General features: G+C 42.2%; 1 protein-coding gene across 1 annotated transcript in view; it reads left to right on the forward strand.

Moving 5' to 3' along the window:
* LOC149448728 (clustered mitochondria protein homolog) overlaps positions 1 to 23,349 on the forward strand; it is a 103,617-nt gene that overhangs the window by 36,535 nt on the left and 43,733 nt on the right. The window contains exons 4-11 of the mRNA XM_089651727.1: positions 812 to 955; positions 1,263 to 1,417; positions 5,948 to 6,102; positions 7,543 to 7,668; positions 7,841 to 7,988; positions 12,251 to 12,343; positions 18,936 to 19,630; positions 22,427 to 22,515. Coding sequence (XP_089507853.1) covers positions 812 to 955; positions 1,263 to 1,417; positions 5,948 to 6,102; positions 7,543 to 7,668; positions 7,841 to 7,988; positions 12,251 to 12,343; positions 18,936 to 19,630; positions 22,427 to 22,515 — 1,605 coding nt within the window. The remainder of the gene's footprint in view (positions 1 to 811; positions 956 to 1,262; positions 1,418 to 5,947; positions 6,103 to 7,542; positions 7,669 to 7,840; positions 7,989 to 12,250; positions 12,344 to 18,935; positions 19,631 to 22,426; positions 22,516 to 23,349) is intronic.

Here is a 23,349-nt window from a genome sequence, read left to right on the forward strand (position 1 = left end):
TGTAAGCAACATTGGGGTAGATTTACTAAAACTGGAACAGACAGATATACATAGTAACCAATCGGCTTCTATCTTTAGCTTGTTTAGTTAAAGTGGTTGTAAAATTTTTTTGTTTTTTTTTTAATATTAAAAACGTCATACGTATCTGCTCTGTGCAATAGTTTTGCACAGAGAAGCCCCAACCCTTCTCTTCTCAGGCCCCTACTGGCGCTCCAGGCCCCTTTCCCCTGCCGAGTGTCTCTAGAGCACTCATGCGTGCTCGCTCCCAAGCCGGCCTTGTATGTTGATAAGACATAGAGAGCACGGCTCTCAGCCAATGAGGAGAGAGAGGCCTGGGTGAGCCAAGACTCTTGTGCACAGCTCTGGATCGCGATCAGGCTCAGGTAAGTATTGAGGGGGCTGAGGGGGGAGCTGCACACTGAAGGTTTTTTACATTCATGCAAAGAATTTCATAAACGTAATAAACCTTCAGCCTTCAGAACCGCTTTTAACTTTTCAAATGCAAGATAGACGATGATTTGTTGTCATACACAGATGCTGCAGATTCTGGCTGCTCCATTCTTAGTAAATTCCCATCAATGTCTTTTTTAATGGTAATTTTCCATAATTACCCAATGCTTATTTACTGTGAGAGAAGGGGAAGGGATAAGAGCACAAAAAAAAATGATGGAGGCATGAATACGAGAGATCACCTCCCTGCCTATCAGTTGCTATAGTAGGCTTGTATGAGTTTTTACTGGTTTCTGAACCTGTGCTTTATTATGTAATGCTACATCAACCAACAAGTAATGGCTTGCTTATGTTTTCATAGAACCATACACCATCAGAGAGGCTCGAATTCACATACGCCATTTCCGAGATTTACTGAAAAGTTTGGAACTCACAGATGCCTACAATGGAATAGACTGTAGTTCATTGTCCTTCCTGAGCAACATTTCTGAGGGTGATATTGGAGGTAAAACATGAAAAATGATGACCCCTAAAAAAACATTTACAGTGTACATAAGGGCTTTACTTACAGTATATTATTGTAATCTTTTTTTTATTATACTGTTAGTTCAAAATGAAAGCATGTTTATACAGATGTATTGGACATATTGTTGTCATAAACACCTACTGTATACGCCTGCAGTTGTCCCTTGAGAAGCTGTACAAACAAATGAGAACTAGAGCGTTAATGCAACCATGTCATTACAGAAAAAAAACATTTTGGTGCCAATGTGATGGTGACAACAGATGGTGATAGTTGTCCTCCTTTCTAGATTTTTCGCCCCATGAAAACAATGTCAAGAAGAAAAAACGTTCTTCCTCAGAACAAGGGCTGGATCAAATAGATTGTTCTCCTCCAGAATATATTTTTCCTGGAAGTACAGAGCGTCCCCTGCAACCACTTCAACCTATTAATTCAGACAATAAGGTGAGAACGTGCTCTCCTTTCCATTTAAAGCAATTCTAAAGGTTATTTTTTTAAAAAATACCAAACATATCTATACTTACCTGCTGTGTGCAGTGGTTTTGCACAGAGCAGCCCAGATACTCCTCTTCTCGGGTCCTCGCAGGCTGTTCTAGTCCCTCCCTCTTGGGTGCCCCCACAGCAAGCAGCTTGCTATGGGGGTACCCGCTGCTCCTTGTGTCTATTCACACATGGAGCAACGGCTTGGCCCTTCCCCCTCTCTCTTCTCATTGGCTGTGATTGACAGCAGCAGGAGCTTGCTGTCTCAGCCAATGAGGGGACAGGGACCCGGGATAGCCAAGGCTGTCGTTCACATTGCTGGATTGCATTGAGGCTCAGGTAAGTATTCAGGGGGCTGGGGGCACTGCTGCACACAGAAGGTTTTTTGTCTTCACACATAGAATGCATGAAGATTAAAAACCTTAAGCCTTTACAACCATTTTAATACTGTCTAAGAAGCCATCTTAATCATTACTTATTTTGCTTATGTGTGATTGTATGGGTAATGAGATAATAATCAGAACAAATCATCCCATAACATTTAGTGAGAGCTTAGAGAATTAGAGAAGAGTTTTATAAATGCTGAGCCAACAAGCTTGCATTTTATTTTCCATAGTAGGTTCCTTTAAAACTATCTGCTCCTTATTCAGGGAAGCATTTGCACCAATTTTGTTAACAGCACCGACACATGCAACAAGTTCAGGCAGTTCTTACTACCCCCACTTTAAGAGCCTGTCACTATGGCTGTAACAGATTCCTAAATAATTACCACCAGTTTGCAGATTGAAAAACTGGCCATGAATAAGCCCAACTCAAAGCAGGTGTACAGGGACATGCTAGTGGGGCTTGTCTGTGCTGGGAAACTGTCATGTCATATCAGATTCCCGAACAGGGGTTCATCCACAACCGCATTCAGCTGTCAGCCAGGAGCAGGGGCGGACTGACCATCTGGAAACTCGGCACTGCCTGAGGGCCCGGGGTCAGTAGAAGGCCCCATGAGATGCCCCTGGTACCTTTTTCATAGGCTTTTTTGAGTTTGGGCAAGGACACAGGGGCGGACACAGGGGCCCCATGTCCCCTATTGCCCAGGGGCCTCATGAGTTGTCAGTCCGCCCCTGGCCAGGAGATTCCACAGACGAAAGCTGATTGTTAACACTGGATCTGGGGAAACTGGCTAACATCATTACCAAAATATGGCAATGACAAGTCACATAGGAGGCGAGCCTCGTGAAAAACTAGTCTCCACGCTCGCAACGCCTGTTGGGTAGGAGAAGCTGCAGCTATGAAATCCACCCACTGCCATGCATTGCAAAGTGAACATCAAGAGGAGGTAGTCATTCAGTTGCCTGCGATCAGGCTGCGCCCACCCCGCAGCAAAACTTCTCGGCAGTGGCCGGGGAGGGAGCTCACTGCTGCTGAGCTGCACTGAGGATAGAGAGCTGCCATCAACTAAGATAGATTCATGTACCTGTTCCAAACAGCTATATGAATCTTTTTGAAATAAAAACACCAAATGAATAAAGTGTTTAAAGTGGCGCTAAGTGAATTAATCAATAAAAAGTACAAAACCATATAATGAAAATCACATAAATGCCCATAAAATTCAATAATAATAACACAAATATGTGAATAGTCTGTGATTGCTGTAAAAAAATTATTACAAACTAAAAAGTGATGGAAGTGTACACTTAAGTTGCAATCAGCGCGATATAATAGATGTTGATCACATTATTACATTTATTTTAAAATTTTCTTTAGCTATATGAATCTGTCACAAACACCAAAAATTGGCGAGGTGCGAGAGAATTGTAACCAGTGTCTATGACACTCTTTATTAAATCTTCCGTGTACTGTATGTTTCCCATAGGTGCATATAAATGGAAACTCTAGCTTCCTATCTAATGCATATCCCACCATTCCACAGACAGTTTAAAAAGTCACTGTTATGGCAGTTTAGTTTTGGGAGAATTTGAGCAATAAAGTTAAAAGATCTGACAGATTTACTCTCTGTGTAGTATCCCTAGCTGGCTCTACACTGTTTGCCAATACATACACACAAGAGTCCCCAGTCTTTAAACCTGATGTGAAGCCAAACCTTTAAACAAAAAAGATGCTGCATTCTCTCAACCTCTGAAGCCTTTTGTAGACAAAAATTAAAAAGGACCGTTCTATTGTTCCTATCACTGATATCAGCCAACAAGACATGTAATGAACTGTCAAGACCGTAGAAAAAAAATTTGTCAGGCTACAAAGTGCTACAGAAAAATAATGACCGGGGACCCAGGCGGACCTGCTTCATCATTGGGAGCAGAGGGGTTGTCCTGGCCACCTGAGCTGCTCTTCATCATGTTATTTCAGCATGATTATACAAAAGTTGCGGATTCCTTATAATATTTGGAATAACGGCTATTTTGTGACTAGACTTATGTTCTTTGAAACATTTACTTATCCAACACTATGTTCTCTATTATGTCTTTGTGGTTTTTATGTGTACCAGTCCAACTATGTGAATGGTGCTGTTTGAACATCCACACATTTATTATGCTTTGTTCTTTCTCTCTGAAAAGAAAATTCTAATAAAAACGATTAAAACAGAAAAATGGTGACCGATTGCACTCAGGACGCCAATTCACTGTGACCTCATTGGTCACCTGTTACACTGCTTGGTTCAGAATTGGTCACTGAGTCATTGTTCTGAGAGCGATCTGTTGCCATTTTTCTGTAGCGCTCTGAAGCCTTTTCTCACATGAGACTTCTGCTCCTGGCTTGCTTCTCTTTGTTGCTTCTGTCATGTTCGGTAATGGAAAAAGGGAGTGGAAAATATGCCACAATGCTTCAAAACAAGACCTTTAACTTAACTTATGATAACATTTTAAATGATAAGTAGAGAACTCATAACCTTGGACATCAAATAGTAGAAGACTTCCTTTAATGTTAGACATACCAAGGTCTTTCTGTTCGTAAACTTGCTTCTCAATGTAATCCATGTCATATGTGACTGGCCGATGCCTTTTTCTGAAACAAATTAGATATCAGATGGTGAGCAAGTTGTATATTTTGCACAGAATGTACTATTGGAGAGCAGAGTGAGATTTATTATATAGCTTGTGTTAGACCTTGTGGTAGACTAATAAATAGTAAGAAACACTGGATTCTTTTTATGGTGGATCTGTCATTTATATGAAGCAAAAGGCACATGTTAAAAGAAACAAATTATATTGTTACCTTCTTGGATACTAGGAAAAAGAAACTGCTGCATCCAGCCTAGATTGCATGGTCTCTGACCGCCAGTCATTAGGGACTGCAGAGTCTATTTTCATCTAGACAAACCCATCTCTGAGAGACTTGCATTGACAAAAGAAGTAGGGCACAAAAGTGGCTACTAAAATAGATAATTACGCACTATATCCAAATTGTCATTTTACCCTCCTTTTAGCATTTGGGGAGTGTCAGTTATCAACTGGAAGAAGGTCAGAAGAAAAAAGTTCAGTTGCTTCTGCTGTAAAGGAATTGACCTTTCTCCCTCAAGATGCTTTCAAATTTGCACTGAGCTGTGCATGTACAGCTCAGTGTACTTTCTTAGCGCACTTCCGTGCCACCATGAATGAAATCCTGTAAGTATGTGCTGGAGTCACAGCATCCTTGCCTCTCAATCAAGGTGGCCAAAACCCTGAACCCAGAAAAAGCTGGGAAGTAGGCGCTGATGTTGGTGTTGGGGCTGGGGGACACTTCAACGATAGAGGGGACGTGAGTATTGAAGGGTTAGCTTAAAGTGTTACTAAACCCAGGACCCTACATTCATTATATCTGGTCTCCCACAGTACACAGAACATGGAAATGCAATTATTTTAGTAAATATAAACTGCTAAATACCTTTTCTCATCAGCACTTAGAGCAGTATTGTGACTTCAGCAGAGCACTGGTTAAAACTTGTAGGAGGAGCTTTCTTTTTGCTCTAGGAGGGGGCAAAACCCCTGACCCTCTGTCTGGGCTGTGCTGATTGGCCCTGTGCTGATCACATTCACTCTCCCAAGAAAAATATAAACCTCTAGCAATACACACTAAATTGAGCATGTAAAGAAGGGCTACGGGTTCAGTCTGTCTTATCAGTGTGGACATTTTAATAAGAGGGGGGGCTGAGAAGTCATGATCAACTAGGTTTTTTACACAATGCAGAGGATTAACCCCTTAGGTTTCACAGTGAGTATAACAAGCATGCTTTACTGCATATACAGACAGATTTTACTGTTGTGGGTTTAGTAACACTTTAACTTTAGGAGAAGATTCAAATTCCTATTAATTACTGGTTCCTTTTAAGTGTTTATGGGAATTTCGCTCATCTTATGATGGAGATGGCATGCAAGATGGGGCAATAAATGCTATTATTTAAGGTATAAAGTAAATTCCAGTTCTTTTCACTTTCTGACTCTCAGTGTTGTAGCATCCCATCTTACCAACCCTGTTCATTTCAGCTATTTTTGTTTTATACTTTAGCCTCCTCAGTGTCTTAAATCTCTGATTATGAGTGGCTGGAATCCTCCTCCAGGCAATCGCAAAATGCATGGAGACTTGATGTATTTGACAGTGGTTACAATGGAAGACCATCCTATTAATATCACTTCGTCCAACAGAGGATTTTACGTCAACCAGTAAGTGCTGCATCACAAGTATCTGTGTTCAGCTATTTCAGTAGCACATTTTTTACTATGTTTTCGTTTTTACAAATACCTGGGTACTTACAATAAGTTTTCGTTTGTTTAAAACAGCTAAGAAAACCTTACTCTGTGCTCTACCAGGCATTAAATAGAGTAAAATTAGACATTGCAAATATTTTCTCAAGTGGTCAAAATACCTTCTTATTCTCCTCCTTATTGATCTCTATACTTTAGTCCTGTATTATTTTTGTAGCTATATTTCTTACTATTATATTATATTTCTTACTTACCCCATTAGCTCTTGCTTCCATCCTAAACTGATAACTAATACGTTAATAATAAGTCTGAAATCATTATTATTCTTTAATTTTGACACTGGAGGCAGGCCAAATGCAGAATTCTAAAGAAATTAACAATGATCACTCAATCTGATGACAGCCATATACCATTATGTATTTTTATAGAAAGATAATACAATAAGTGTTGCATTTTGGGTACGGTTTAAGTTGCGTATGTAAAGCAAATCTGTCATGAAGAATACATGGGTTCACTATTTTTGATCTCCTGTTGAAAATGTTACATATCTAGTTTGCTAGCCAACTGGTTTTAAGCATCTGTGTTGATGGGCTTTGGGTTCGTGTTGATGGCATCAGTTTGACATTAGTTTGGGATGCTTCTTAGATCTTTCAGAAATTGACAGGTCCATTTGACCTGCAGTTGACCTTCTAAAATGGCATTTGACCTGCTTCCAGCAGGTTTAGCATTACCGTAGACTTGTATGGGAATGCAAAATCTGCTTGAAGCAAATGAATACCCTTCAACCTAATAGTATTTCCATAAGAAATACAAAAATCAGGAATGTCAGAGAAACAAAGACACTGCTCTTCTGGCAAGAACAAGGTACATTTTTCACTTCCTGAAAATATTTTATCCTTGAAAAACAAATGCACCCACCACATTAGGGCTTATTTGCCTTGCCGTCTCTCTGAAAAGTGATCTATGATGGATACGTTTTTAGAGGGTATTTGACAGACAGCTGCGAGGTAATGTGTGGCCTCCTCAGTGCTTGTTTTAAGTCTTGAAAGCCCATGCCCATTGCAGGGTGGTTGCAGTGTGGCCCTATTCACTTGTCCTGTTTGGCAGGCAGTACTACTGCTAGACAGACAGAGAGTATAAATTTTGCTGTAGCCGTGAAGCAAAGCATCAATGCCATAGTATATGTACAGCCCCCTCCAGCTGCTGTTTAGGTTAAGGGTGGCAGTCAGGGAGTGGTAAAACTGTGGTTCAATCACTTATTTTTTCCACCCCCAGGCTACACGTTTAACCACTTCCCGCTCAGTCTTAATAAACAAAAAAATCACCAGGCCCGCATCTATTCCTAGAATGAATTTCATCACTCCTGTACATTGACCCAACTTATCATTTACTTTTTAGGTCAACTGCAGAAACATTTAATCCCAAACCATCCTCACCAAGCCACTTGAGCCACAGTATTGTAGAACTGCTGAACCAAGTCAGCCCAGCATTCAAGAAGAATTTTTCTGCTCTACAAAAGAAGAGGTATAATTCTGAAACATTCTTGCTGTAGAAATGGAATGACACAATACATTGCTATGAGTAGTTTTACAGTGACTAAAATGAAATGGCCTCATTTTATGGATTCAGGATGCATATAGTTATAGTTCTTTGGTTTTCTGATTGTGAAAGTTTAATATCTATTTTCCTTTTACAGGGTAAATCGACATCCACTAGAGAGAATTGCAACCCCATATCAGGTTTATACTTGGATTGCCCCTAATACTAACCATATCATCGACTGTGTGCGAGCAGAGGATGCTTACAACTTGCGCCTAGGATATGAGGAACATATTCCCGGTCAGGTATAATAATGCTTTTAGTTTTAAGATGTTTCCACTGTGCCTTTAAATTACTCTTCTGAAGTCAGGCTTTTTTACATGAACACCAAGAAGAGCATGGTCTCTACTGCTCAAGCTCAGGAAGTCACAACATTTCCTCAAGCTTGGCCAACAATATACCTTGGAGTATGGATGGAGGCTTAAAGCAGAACTAAACTCCATAATACTTACTTTTCAATGGCCTGACGCCCTCAAGCTCCCTTACTGCCATCTCCCCATTTTCTTCCTGGTGGCGGTCTTCAGCTAACTCGATGGCCAAGCGGCAGATGATGTCACTCCGACGCATGTCCAGGGTGCAGTCATCCTGGCACACAGTCACTGTGATGGAATTTACATTCTATAGAAGATCGTGAGCAGACAGGTAGGTTTATTTTATTGCAAAAGAAACATTGCATTTCTCTTGTGCAATAAAGAGCCTGCCTATGCATCGATCACAGCCTATATTGCCAAGATACGTACCTTCCTCACCCCTGACACCACCAAACTTCTAGTACACTCCCTCATCATCTCACGCCTTGACTACTGCAATTCTCTTCTCACCGGCCTACCCAAGTGCAGGCTCTCCCCGCTCCAGACCATCCTGAACTCAGCGGCTAGACCAGGGGTGGGCAAACTGCGGCTTTCCAGCTGTTGTGGAACTACATTTCCCATGAGGCATTGCAACATCACAAATCTGACAGTTACAGCTAGGCATGATGGAACTTGTAGTCCTGCAACAGCTGGAGAGCCGCAGTTTGCCCACCCCTGGGCTAGACTCATCCACCTCACCACCCGCTCCACCTCTGCCACCCACCTCTGCCTCTCCCTCCACTGGCTCCCGATTGCCCAACGCTTCAAATTTAAACTTCTAACCCTGACCTACAAAGCCGTTCACAACACTGCCCCTGACTACCTCACCAACCTGATCCCCAAGTACCGCCCTACCCGTACCCTTCGCTCCTCACAGGACCTCCTTCTATCCTGCTCCCTGGTCTCCTCCTCCCATGCACGACTGCAAGACTTCTCCAGGTCCTCCCCCATCCTCTGGAACTCACTGCCCCAACCATCAGACTGTCGCCTTCCCTCCTCACATTCAGGCACTCCCTCAAAACCCATCTCTTCAGGGAAGCCTACCCCACCCTCACCTAACGGCCATTCTCCCTCTTTCCTCCCACCCCTCATTCCCCTCATCCACTTCCTACTGTACCATTACCCCTCCTAGATTGTAAGCTCGAAAGAGTAGGGCCCTCCTACCCCTCGTACGTTGTTTGTTATTGTTGTACTGTGCCATGTATTGTCCCCCCCCCTATTGTACAGCGCTGAGCAAACCCTTTGGCGCTATATAAACGCGATGTAATAATAATAATATATAACCACTTGCAAGTGACTTGTATCCTCCTTCATCCTTCATTCTGTGCATCAGGCAAGTGCTTGAAGTCCAGCAGTCCACTCACCCTCCACTATGCTCTGCAATCCAATAAAATGGAAGACGTCTGGTTCCAACACTGTGTGATCCACACACTAAAACTGTCACCGGAAACCATGTCCTAAAACATGTCACAGGGTTTAGTCGTAGTGCTAGAGCCTGTTAAATGGGAGCAAGATTCAATACTGCCACGGTGCTTACTTGACCTCTAGAAGATGTAGCCACCTTCCTGACCAGGCCATTTTTTTGTGATATGGCGCTGCATTACTTTTACTGACAATTGTGTGGTCATGCAACGCTGTACATAAATTAAATATATGTCATTTTTTTTCCACAAATAGAGCTTTCTTTTGGTGGTATTTGATCACCTTTGCGTTTTTTTACTTTTTGTGTAGAAAAAAATTTTGTGGAAAAAAAAATATTTTTTTATTTTCTACTATAAAACATATCTAATAAAAAATTCATAAATTTAGGCCAAAAGGTATTCTACATATTTTTGGTAAAAAAAATCCCAATAAGCATATATTGATTAGTTTGCGCAAAAGTTATAGTGTCGACATACAATGGGACATTTACTGCAATTTTTTTTTTTTAAATACTAGTAATGGCTGCGATCAGTGACTTATAGCAGGACTGTGATATAACGGCAGACATTTTTACACTAACTGACACTTTGTGGGAACCAGTGACACTAATACAGTGATCAGTGATAAAAATATTCACTGACACTATACTTATGACACTGGCTGGGAAGGGGTTAAACATCTAGGGTGATCAAATGGTTAACTGTGTGCCGAGCTGTCATTTGTGTACATTAGGAGATGCTTTTACTAGGGGTAGTGAAGAATCGTGCACCTAGCTTTGCAGGGACACTAGATCTTCCACTCCCCCACCTGTCAGAACAGAGCTCTGCCTTGTTTACATTGGCAGAACTTTGTTCTGTATCCTGCCCAACGATCGGCGAGTGCTGGAAGACATCCGTTCACTGGCACTCACAGATCGGCTTCTGCTATGAGTGTTTACAGCAGAAGCGATCCTCGGGCGACATAATATGTGATTTTGCACAGGAGGGCCACCCTGTAGCAGTAACACTGCTATAGGGCGGACCTTAAGTGGTTAATTGGACACAGCAGTTATCCATTATTGTTAAACACACTGAGAAATACATATATGGATTTGGTATTGGTCAGATATCCTGATCCAAAACTAAAAAAAAAGTCCTACAGCAGACTTCTAGATCAACAATCCACAGGCATTTCAGCTTAAAATTAAGTATTATTTGAACCCAACAGTGCCAAATCTGGTGCAGCTCTGCACAGAAACCAATCACCTTCCAGGTTTAATTGTCAAATGTTAACTGAACAAGCTGAAGTTAGAAGATGATTAGCTACCATGTACAGATTCTGAGAGCTTCAGTTTTAGTAAATCTACCGACCTATGTCTAACATACAAAAATGCCACCTATTACTGGGTCTTTGATTTTTCATGAGGGCCAAGTTCACGCTGTTAAGGGTGGTGCGGCTCGTGTTGGTGCAGGCACAGCAGCCCATTCATTTGAATAGGCTGCTGTAACTGTGGGAAACACAGGGAAAAAATGCCTGACTTTTTTTTTTAAATCTGCCACATGAAACCATGCACCCGAAAACACACCATATTTTCTGATGCTTGAGGGTGCCATTATGAATTAATGGCACCCTTGTGCATCTGCTAAAGAGCAGTGTGTTTGGGCTGCAGGTGTGAGAATGTATGCAATTTACACGCATTTCCACTCCCACTACAGTGAAAACCTAGACGAAGTCTGAGCAATGTGGACTGTCTACATTAACTACATTTGTATACAAATTTTTATGGTGATTTGGCAGCAAGAGATACATGGTATTACAGACTGACAGAGAAAATATAACGTTTCTTTTTCTCAACTATGCCAAAGAGTGATAAGAATTTACTAAAAGCAATGGGCAACACAGTGGCTAAATGGTTAGCCCTTCCACCTGGCAGTACTAGGGTCATTGGTTCAAATCCCAGCCACAGCACCTCCTGCCTGGAGTTTGCATGTTCTCCCTGTGTCTGCGTAGGTTTCCTCCCACACTCCAAAGACATGCCGGTAGGTTAAATGGCTCCTGTCTAAATTGGCCCTAGTATGTGTATATATGAATGTGAGTTAGGGACCTTAGATTGTACTCCCCTTGAGGGTTAGGGATTGATGTAAATGTACAATATATATGTAAAAGCACTGTGTAAATTGACGGTGCTATATAAGTACCTGAAATAAATACAGAACAAATTAATAAGGACTTGTTCACACCAGCAGTGTGGGGCAATTTGCCCAGATCAGTTCAAAGCACTGGGTCGTTGTGTGCTGAAAAAAATAGGGCATTTTGCACAGAGCTTTCCTACATGCTGTAACACATCACAAACTGCTATAGTACGTAAGAATTACATAAAAGTTGAGAAAAAAAGCCAGCACTGCCATGCATTTTAATAATATATGTGTGTGGTAAGCAAACATGAATGCACACTGTGTGAATGAGCCCCAAAAATGGTAAAAAAAAGGAGCTCTGGTATATTTTTACAGAATAGTACTGGGGCTTCATTATAGAAAATGTAGCTCATGTATCTTTTTTTTTTTTCACGTAGTTTAAGGTCACAAGACATAATGTGCAGAATGCGATTTAAATAGACAGAAATTTCTGGAGACAAATGACATAATTATCAAATATCTTGATTTCTTTACAGGCATGGTTACTTTGTGTTTTATTTTATATAGATAGTCCTGTCACATAATATAAGTAACAAAAATAATTGGTCATTTGTATCACAGACTAGAGACTGGAATGAAGAGCTGCAGACAACCAGAGAACTCCCCAGGGAGCTCCCAGCAGACCAGCAGCTGCGACAGAGGGCCAATTTTAAGGTAGTTAAAGCACGTTTTGACATTTTACCTATCAATCAAATAGAATGATAAAGAATAACATGTTCAAATGAAATTATTATTTTTTAAATTAGTAAAAATTGTTTTATATTATTATTTGTTTATTAGTATGTAATCATTTTTTTTACAAATAAACATTTATTTCAAGGTTCTTCTATGTCACTCTGTGAAGGATGGTCTAGCCTATCAGGCAGAGTTGAGGTTGGGCCATGTTGTTTCCAATTTTTTATAATAATTTAATGATGGTCTAGGACAGGGGTCCCCATACTTTGTAAAGAAAGGGCCATGTAGTGGTCTGTCCTCTGTAAAGGTGCCTGTATCCTGGTTTGGTGAATTTTGGGCTTTGCCCTGTGGGGTACCCTGTTAACCCTCTCACAACCAGTTACACCAACACCCTATGTCTTTGGGTAGTCCCTGGACGTTGGGCTCCTGCCTTGAGCACTCAGGGGTGGAGGATGCTGCAACACATTTAAAGAGTTTATCGCAGCAATGACTCAGCACCACTTAAATGGTTTGTGACAGCCATAAGCATAGCTGTTGCCTCTTCCATAGCAAGGAGATTCTGGTGCAAATCCTGTGACACATTCAGGCCTGCTCTGTGTGCATAGGCCAACCCTGTAGGAGGTATACATCCCTCCCCTTGCCTCCATGAACCATCTTGAGCACATTGTTCTATTACAGACACACTACAGCTCCAATTGATACTCTGCTCCAGTATTGGCTCAGGTCCCCACATCGGCCTTTATGGGGTTATCCAGCAGCATACAGTCTGTGTGCTGATTGAGGTTTTGTGTAATCCACAGGGGATTCCCTCACCCTCTTGGTGGACATCAAACAGAAGGAAAATGCGATGCAGGGGTAGGACAGCACACTCTGTGCACAGCGCTAGGATGAGGTTACTCAAGATTCCTCCCAAAGCTCTGCACCTGAGACTTTGTACCTCATTCCTTACACCCCTGACTCCCCCTTATTCCCTTGGGAACTCCCCTTTCCTCCTTTTTATTTAGAGAGGAATGTTTAGCCAACATGAGATACATTATGTGGAAAATCTCTCCTCTCCTTTGGCCTGCACGACGAACAGTGGGATGGTGATGAGGAAGTGGAAGGTGAATCCCCAGATTCCAGGAACTCCCGAAAGGATGGGCAGCCACCCTTGATCTTTTCCAAGCAGAAGGAGACCATTAAGGTTTTGGTGGATGAGGTGCACTCCTGTTTAAATCTAGAACCATTGCTACCTGCTGAACCTAAAGCTACCAGTATTGGATCTCAACAAACCTAATAGCTCCTTTCCGGTTCACCCACTAATACAGGTTGCTGTGTTTGAAGACTAGCCGCAGTTGTATTGCTTGAGGATGTTCTGTGGGCAGGACTTAAAAAAGCCTGTGTCTTGTACTGTACAATTAAGAAACAAGGATTTTGATATATTAGTAAAATCTTTTTTTGTGGATTACAAGAAACCATCCCCTCGATGTTGGCATTTTACTTTTATTGCTTGCTAAAAAAAACTTAGAAATGCTGGAAGTGGAAGGAGCTATATGGGTTGTACTAACAACTTGAAAGTGACAGAATATAACCCATGGTCAAGACTTAAAGGGACTTGTTCTGTAGTGTACTCCCAACAGAAGATAAGTAAAAATCCTTATTTCCTTTTTTAGACACTTAGGGTGCTGTACATAGCTTCCTGAAAACATCACAGCACCCTGTTGAAGTATTCCTCTCAGGAGCCCTCAGCCTTGATGCAAGTGTGGATTGGCTCTTCTGATGCAGAATTAATTCATTGCCATTTGCATGCAGACTACCTTAGGTAACACCCACATGTAATTCTGTGCCTGAAAAAAGCTGAAATCCAGTGAGTGAAAGGGATAGGCCAGGGATAGTAAGGCCCTGTTCACACCTATGCAGTTTGCTTTTTGTCCGTTTTGCAGTGCTTTTTGCAGTTTGTTTTACGTTTTTTCTACACACGTTTTTCATGCATTTTTACCGCGTTTTGTGTTTTTGTTCAGCTTTTTTTCTTTTTTAATTAAAGTGGATTTTTTTTTTTAAATAAACAATCTCTCATGAGCAGTATATGACAAAAAAACTGTGAATTACAATCTCCAAAGCAACTCGCACTACCACATATCTATAACCTGTGCACGTAAACCAATTGTTTATACAGTGCCGTGCTTCCTACATCATATATTAATACAACAAAAATAGTGTAAATATGTATCAATATGAAGTAACAACTGTGAACCAATTAAACAAAAACTGTAAAAATGATTTCTTCAGCTTGAATACATTTCATATTTCATCTTCTTCATGTGATTAAATCCTCTACCAAAAACAACACCAGATGTGCCTTCACCTGGAGTTTTTGACCAAACAACGCATGTGTCCCTTGAAGCGGACATGTATTAGTCGATGTATCCTGGCAATGGAATCTTCCTTCACAGATCACCACTCTCCTTAGTCTCTCCTCCTTCACTCACCATACATGGTGAAAAAATATAAAACCCAATAGTGCTTTATCCTTTTAAAAACATATAAAGTGGCCACTCACATAATCCAGGTGCTAAATCTCACCAGATATTTTGTGCAGACAGATAGTATAAAAACAAGCCAGCAAAGATCAATTCCACTCATCTGGAATGACATTGTAATGGTGTGCTAAAAGCATTGTGACGTCATCAAGCCCCTCCCCTACGTGTTGCGCCATAGGGTCATGTGGCTTCCTTAGGGGGATATGATTCATGTAGGGGAGGGGCTTGATGACGTCACGAAAAATGTTTTAAAAATGTATTTTCTTTAGTTCTGCTTATAATAAAGAAAATAAGAAAATACACTCACTTTCCACTTTATTAGGTACACCTGCTCAATTGCTTGGTAATACAAATTGCTAATCCACCAATCACATGGCAGCAACTCAATGCATATAGGCAGCTAGACATGGTGAAGACGACTTTCTGAAGTTCAAACCGAACATCAGACTGGGGAAGAAAGGGGATTTAAAGCGGAGCTTCACCCAAAAGGGGAAATTCTCCGCTTTAAGGACTGCTCCCCATTAAGGATTGGCACCTTTGGGGAGTGGGGGGGAGTGGGTACCCGAATTTGACAGGTACCCGCTCCCACTTCCGATCCAATCACCTAGGCGATTGGAAACAGAAGGTGTCCTCCCTCCCTCCCTCCCTGTTGTCTTGGGACATGTGACAGGTCCCAGAAGACTACAGGACCATTCACGAAGTGCAGCACTTCTCGCCCATGTGCAGTGGGTACCTGGCTGTGAAGCCGCAAGCCATCACAGCCGGGTGCCCACACTGAAGATGCCGGCCTCATGGAATCCAGGACAGTCGGTGAAACGGGCTGCAGGGGACACACCACGGGACCAAGGGACAGGTGAGTGGCTGTTTTTTAAAAGTCAGCAGCTACAGTTTTTGTAGCTGCTGACTTTTATTTTTTGATAGGTCAAGTGGAACTCCGCTTTAAGTATGATGTGTGAACTGTATATATTTTGTATGTGCTGTCAAAAATCTGTATTGATTTTTGGGGTGTCTTTATTGAATATGAACAGGTGTATTAGTGTACAAAGGTATTGGTGTACACGTGTTCTATTTTGGGAACTCTGTCCAGATCTGGGGGGAATGCAGTCTTAATTCAGCTGCTCTGGAGTGTAATCCTTGTATGCTATACATTCCATACATGTGCAGGGTATCAGGTTCTAAAGTTCAGTCTTTACGTACATGGTGGGCATTGTGTCAGATGTGTAAAAGATCACGTGTGTTCAGGAGCTACATTCCATTCATATGAACACATTCTGTGGAATGGATGAAACCACTTCTGTGAGTAGGATTCCTTCGCTTGTTATAAAGCCCAAGCATCAAAAACACAGATGCTTTCAAAAGAAAACATAGATATTCCTAACAAAAAAGATCTTCTGTAGTTCATGTAAAAGAAAATTGTCCTAAAGTATATTTAAAGCAATATTATTTATATTTGAATAGAGTAAGGAATAGTTAAAGTGATATTAAATGCATTAAAAAATAACAAACATGTTAAACTTACCTGCTATGTGCAGTGGTTTTGCACAGTGTCCCCGATCCTTCTCTTTTCAGGTACCCACAAGCGCTCCTGGTCCCTCCCTGCTGCCAAGTGCCCAGATATGGGAGGCACCTAAGCACCCAAGCTACTGCTCTGAGTGTCCATTCACACACAGAGCCATAACGCAGCCCCACCCCATCTCTCTCCTCATTGGCTCACTGGCTTTGATTGTCAGTGAGGAGTGAGAGTCTCCAGAGAGCTGAGGCTCTTGTGCACATCGCTGGATTGTGATGGGGCTCAGGTAAGTATTGGGTGCAGCTGGGAGACTGCTGCACACAGAAAGTTTTTTACTCTCATCCATAGAATGCATGAAGGTAAAAAAACCTTGAGCCTTTCCAACCACTTTAAAAGAGAAAGCATTTCTGGTCATACCTTTTCTCTGGGTGACAGGAGTTCCCATACTTGTGCTCTCCTGTGACCCAAAATTAGCCAACGCTAGCCACATCACAGATGTGGAAAGAATCCCGACCATATTGTCTGATCGGAAGCTGGCTCAGGCTCTCATCATGCCACTGAGAGCCTGAGCAGCTGCTCCCACCCTTTCCCTAGCCTGGCGCTCCATTGAGCACTGCAGGGGCAGTGCTGCATAGAGCACTTACAGTCACCGCTTTCTGCTCTGGGGAGACCAAGAATTGAGCAATCAGCGGTCATGTGATCTCTCACTTTTTAGGCTTAGAGCCAGCAGGGGACAGCTGCAGCACTGGATCAATGCTGCAGCATGGAGGTGAGTATAGATGTTTATTTTATTACAACTCCACACTTTTCCTTTAGGGCTGGTTCACACTGGGATCACACAGAAACACAGCACACATTCTTGTGCAATTCCTGCTCATTCCCGCGTTTTGCAGCCCATTCATTTGCATGCACTACTTTATTAAAAAAAGCACCACACCAAAACGTTTGGTATTACAGAACCATGCAATTTGGTGCCCGCAAACACACTGAGACTGCAATTTGTGGGGTGTTTGGGGTGCTGTTACCAACTGCAGCAGATCACAAAGAGTGCATTTGAGCACAGGGTGGAAAACGTGCATAGAAAGGGCCTTTCCTGCACCGCATTCTGGTGTGAACCAGCCCAGTCAGTATTTCTTTTGCATCTGTGGACTTATTCACAAGATATTTTTCTTCATTTTCTCTCCTGTAGACATAAAGTAAAGTGACAGAAATCTGTTCAAAGTGAGATAAATTCCTTCTTAAAGAATTGTCCCTGAAATAATTGTACTCATTAGAAGACTTTCCCTGTTTTAATGACCACTCAAACTTTGGGATTTTCCTCTCACTTGCTTTCCTGACAGTGGTCACTATAAATAGAGGGGTGAATCTCCCCAGCAGGACACAGACAGCAATAAAAACCTAATAGGAGTTTCAGCCCCTCGCCACCTTTACATTTCCAGCCAGTAGGTGGTGTTCTAAGCCCCTTTCAACATGCTATCCAAAACTAAACAAAAAGTTTTGGCTTTGGATACACATTATAATTTTTCATTTTTTGACCAAGTGCATAAAACATAAAAATAAATCACCAATGATGGCATTAGCATTGACATGATTACACATTTCTTCGCTATCATGCTGTTATGAGGATGTATATTTCTACATAATAAAGCACCGTCACAGGCATTCGCACCAGAGTGGATAAAAGTGTGGACAAGGACTGTTATAAAAACACTTTCAGGTTAGATTGGCTGGTTGTGATTTTGATTTAGAAAGTAATTTAGAAAAATATTCTGTACCCTCAGGATTTTCAGACATGAATCAGAAGTGGGTGCAGGAAAGGCACATTCTGTGCACATTTCCCTCACTGTACTCAAATTGCCTGTGCTGCAGGCGTCAACATGCTAAGGAAATTTGTAAATTTAGTTTATAAAACGTTTTTTCCATTTTCACTACATTCATTGTTTTCCACTGATGTCAGCACTTGGACTTTGTGCTTCTATGTGCAATGCAAACAGATCATGGCTAGTGGGATAGGCCAGCTGAGTGCTGTACATAGCATCCTGCTCTAATACCCTCTCTCCTCTGGTGCAAGCAGAGTGCTGGTTCTTGAAAGGAGTTATTCAAATACCAAAATGCCTTTTGATGGATTTATGTCAGTCTGGAGGAGTGGGAGTTCCTAGACATGCTGCATTTGTATGCATACTGCCATAAGTGATGCTGACATGTGATGCTGAACTTCCATGATTGAAAAAAGTCAGTTCTAAAAAATAGAAGTGGTGGGCCAGGGACAGGTTGGGTAGAAAAGTGCAAGATGCTACTGAATGTCCTCCAGCTGGGAAATGAGTTGGACTCCATCTAATGTGCTTCAGATTTTAATGCACCCTATGAGAAGCTCACAGTGTGCAGCAAAAACAATAATCCATTCCAGTGTGGGCTAGAATTGTGCTTCAGTTTCCCACACAAGCTGGTATTAGTAAATCACTGAGTTGCTCCATTGTTGGGTTTTACACGTTGTGTACTATACTGAACATAGTGAGAGCTGTTCTTTTTGATTATATTGCAGATCAATTCTGATTTTGTTGGAGCCTCCACTCGAGGAGCAATGGCAGCCATCGATGGAAATGTTATGGCCATTAACCCCGGGGAAGAGACAAAAATGCAGATGTTTATTTGGAACAACATTTTCTTTAGCTTTGGGTTTGATGTGAGGGATCACTATAAAGAACTGGGTGGAGACCATGCAGCCCATGTTGCTGCCAGCCATGACCTGAAAGGTGTACAGGCTTACAGTGACCTGGACATTGAAGAACTTTATGTCTTGGGTACTGTGGTTCTTGATTACCGAGGATACCGAGTAACTGCTCAGTCAATCATACCTGGAATTTTAGACCGTAAAGAAGACCAAAGTGTCCTTTATGGATCCATTGACTTTGGTAAAACTGTGTCAACAAGTGCAAAATATCTCTCTTTACTACATAAGGCCTGCAAACCACTGAAGATATTGAGGCATGCTGTTCTGAGTGAGAAGAATGAAGAATTGCTTCTATGTTCCTCTGTGGAATGCAAAGGGATTGTGGGTAATGATGGACGCCACTACATTTTGGACCTCCTCCGAACATTTCCTCCAGATGCGAACTTCCTTCCACTGCACGAAGAATATATATTACAAGAATGTCGTAACTTTGGATTTCCAAAACCTTACCGACACCGTCTCTGTAGTCTTCGCCAAGAACTCTTGGAAGTCTTTGTACAACACAAGTAAGTCATGCAGCAAGTGTAGATTCATTAACAAAAGTATTTAACATAATAAAGGAATACTAATTTTGAAGCTGGTTTGAATATTAGAGCTGTGATCTTAAAGCTGATCTCTAAGACGACCCACATCTAAATGATCAATGAGTTAAAAAAAAAACGACCTGCCTAAAAGTACCTTTTACTTACCTATAGCCATGGTCGTGTGATACAACAGGTCCTGAGTCTTCCATAGATTTACCTGGAGATGGACTTTACAATTCTGTAAGATGAAACAAGAACTATTTTTTTTTTTTTTGCATTTTACAGAGTGATTTTTTTTTTTGTCTTTTCTTTGCTATCTATGGCTCTGTTCTGGAAATTTCTCCTTCCTACTTATATTGGTGACAGTACTGTCACCGAGCAGAAAGCAAAGTCAGAGGAATCTCAGACAGGAACCCATGTAGCAATAAACGTTGATTGAGATTCTAGCCTTCAACCATTCTATTTCTGTTGTGACCCTTTTAGGGAAATCTCCTCCTTAGCTTCCTGCCTCTAATTAAATCTTCCTGGGGGGACACAGTCAGCAATAAAAACCTAGCAGGTGTTGTGTTTTGTGCACTTGATGCCAAATGATGTCTTCTTTGATATAGCCTAAGGGTTGCATCTCTACAACTGCAATGAATTTGGTGAGGCAGCTCCCTGACCAATAGGCCATTAAGTGGCATTTCATGTAAGTTATAGAAAATACAAAACAAAGAGGGCTTTTGACAGCTCTTGGTCCCCACTAGCAATCAGTAGCTGGCGGGACAAGCTGACGATCATATGATGACTGTGACAGCTAATCACAGTGTTTACATGATCACCAATCTTTCCCACTCCAGGCCATACAGATCTTAATAAAAGGATGCAGGGGCTGGGTGGGAAGGTGTTAAATAGTGATATTAAATCAAATGTATAAGCTACCGTATTTTTTGCTCCATAAGATACACCTGACAATAAGACGCGCCTAGGTTTTAGAGAAGAAAAACAAGAAAAAAAATATTCTGAACTAATGGACTGCAGACATAGTACAGGAGATGACCAGAGACTGCGGACACAGTACAGGAGATGACCAGAGACTGCAGACATAGTACAGGAGATGACCAGAGACTGCGGACACAGTACAGGAGATGACCAGAGACTGCGGACACAGTACAGGAGATGACCAGAGACTGCGGACACAGTACAGGAGATTACCAGAGACTGCGGACACAGTACAGGAGATGACCAGAGACTGCGGACATAGTACTGGATATGACCAGAGACTGCGGACACAGTACAGGAGATGACCAGAGACTACGGACACAGCACAGGACATGACCAGAGACTGCAGACATAGTACAGGAGATGACCAGAGACTGCAGACATAGTACAGATGACCAGAGACTGCGGACACAGTACAGGAGATGACCAGAGACTGCGGACACAGTACAGGGGATGACCAGAGACTGTGGACATAGTACAGGAGATGACCAGAGACTGCGGACACAGTACAGGAGATGACCAGAGACTGCGGACACAGTACAGGGGATGACCAGAGACTGCAGACATAGTACAGGAGATGACCAGAGACTGCGGACATAGTACAGATGACCAGAGACTGCGGACACAGTACAGATGACCAGAGACTGCGGATACAGTACAGGAGATGACCAGAGACTGCGGACGCAGTACAGGAGATGACCAGAGACTGCGGACACAGTAGAGGGGATGACCAGAGACTGCGGACACAGTACAGGAGATGACCAGCAACTGCAGACAGTACAGGGGATGACCAAAAGACTGCGGACATAGTACAGGGGATGACCAAAAAACTGCGGACATAGTACAGGAGATGATGACCAGAGACTGCAGACAGTGCAGGAGATGACCAGAGACTGCGGACATAGTACAAGAGAGGACCAGAGACTGCGGACATAGTACAGGAGATGACCAGAGACTGCAGACAGTACAGGAGATGACCAGAGACTGCAGACAGTGCAGGAGATGACCAGAGACTGCGGACAGTACAGGAGATGACCAGAGACTGCAGACAGTACAGGAGATGACCAGATACTGTGGACCTTTGGGGAATGAGGGGGAGCTGGTACCTGAATTTGTCAGGTACCCGCTCCCACTTCCGCAGAGTTGTCCTCCCTGTTGTGTGGGCACCCGGGTGCCCACTGCGCATGCGCAAGAAGTGCTGCGCTTTGTGAATGGCCCGACGTCTTCTGGGACATATGACAGGTCCCAGAAGACGCTGGACCATTCACAACACGTAGCGCTTCTCGTGCATGCGCAGTGGGCACCCGGCTGTCACAGCCGTGTGCCCACACTAAAGATGCCGGCGAGGGAAGGAACAGGTAAGGTCCTGCTGCAGAGAAGAGCTAAGCTGACAGCCCAGTGTTCTGACACGGTGTTGACGGTGGACATACTGGACCGGCCGCTCCATATTTGCTCCATAAGACGCACTGACATTTTCCCCCCTTTTTTGGGGGGAAAAAAGTGCTTCTTATGGAGCGAAAAATACGGTATTTATTGTATGCATTATAAAATGTGAAAGATTACAAACTGTGAAATGTTAGACTATGATTCACTGAATGTGTCACTGGGGGTCACAGCGATACACAGTGTCAAACTTTGGAACAAACTAGTGACAAATGTATGGTGCTGTATAACATTTAAGAGTCTTAAACTACTGTTTGAAATCTGCATTGGACATGAGACGGCATCGCTGTTTTATATAGGCCTCACTTTGCACCCCTCTGTACTGCTTTTCTGCCTCATTTCCTGCTTTTACAGGTATGCACAGTTTATGAAGATTGTAATGGAGAAGTCACAAAAAGGGGAATTGCTTCAGCCTGATGAGGATGAACATGGATCGCCAAAAGGTAATTTACTCATAATTTAAGATCTGAAATATCATCGTCATTATACTTATCCTGTCTGCATGCAGTGATTGCATCGACAAGATAAAAGACATACACATGCATCTTAAATTAAGAAAGTTGGTTTCCTCACCATGTTCTTATACAACCAGATATGTTCAGCTGAGATTAAATACATTGCCTTGAAAAAGTATTCATACCCCTTGAAATTTTCCACATTTTGTCATGTTACAACCAAAATGTAAATGGGATTTTATGTGATAGACCAACACAAAGTGGCACATAATTGTGCAGTGGAAGGAAAATGATAAATGGTTTTCAAACTTTTTTTACAAATATCGGAAAAGTGTGGTGTGCATTTGTATTCAGCCCTCCTTACTCTGATACCCCTAACTAAAATCTAGTGGAACCAATTGCCTTCAGAAGTCACCTAATTAGTAAATAGAGTCCACCTGTGTGTAATTTAATCTCAGTATAAATACAGCTATTCTGTGAAGCCCTCAAAGGTTTGTTAGAGAACATTAGTGAACAAACAGCATCATGAAGGTCAAGGAACACACCAGACTGGTCAGGGATAAAGTTGTTGAGAAGTTTAAAGCAGGGTTAGGTTATGAAAAAAATATCCTAAACTTTGAAGATCTCACGGAGCACTGTTCATTCCATCATCCAAAAATAGACTATGGCACAACTGCAAACCTACCAAAACATGGCCGTTCACCTAAACTGACAGGCCAGGGATGGACAGCAGTAATCACAGAAGCAGCCAAGAGGCCCATGGTAACTCTGGAGGAGCTGCAGAGATCCCCAGCTCAGATGGGAGAATCTGTCCACAGGACA

Source organism: Staurois parvus, unplaced genomic scaffold, assembly GCF_062004578.1.
Source record: "Staurois parvus isolate SC_StPar_1 unplaced genomic scaffold, SC_StPar_1.0 ptg000661l, whole genome shotgun sequence".
Taxonomy (NCBI): Eukaryota; Metazoa; Chordata; class Amphibia; order Anura; family Ranidae; genus Staurois; species Staurois parvus.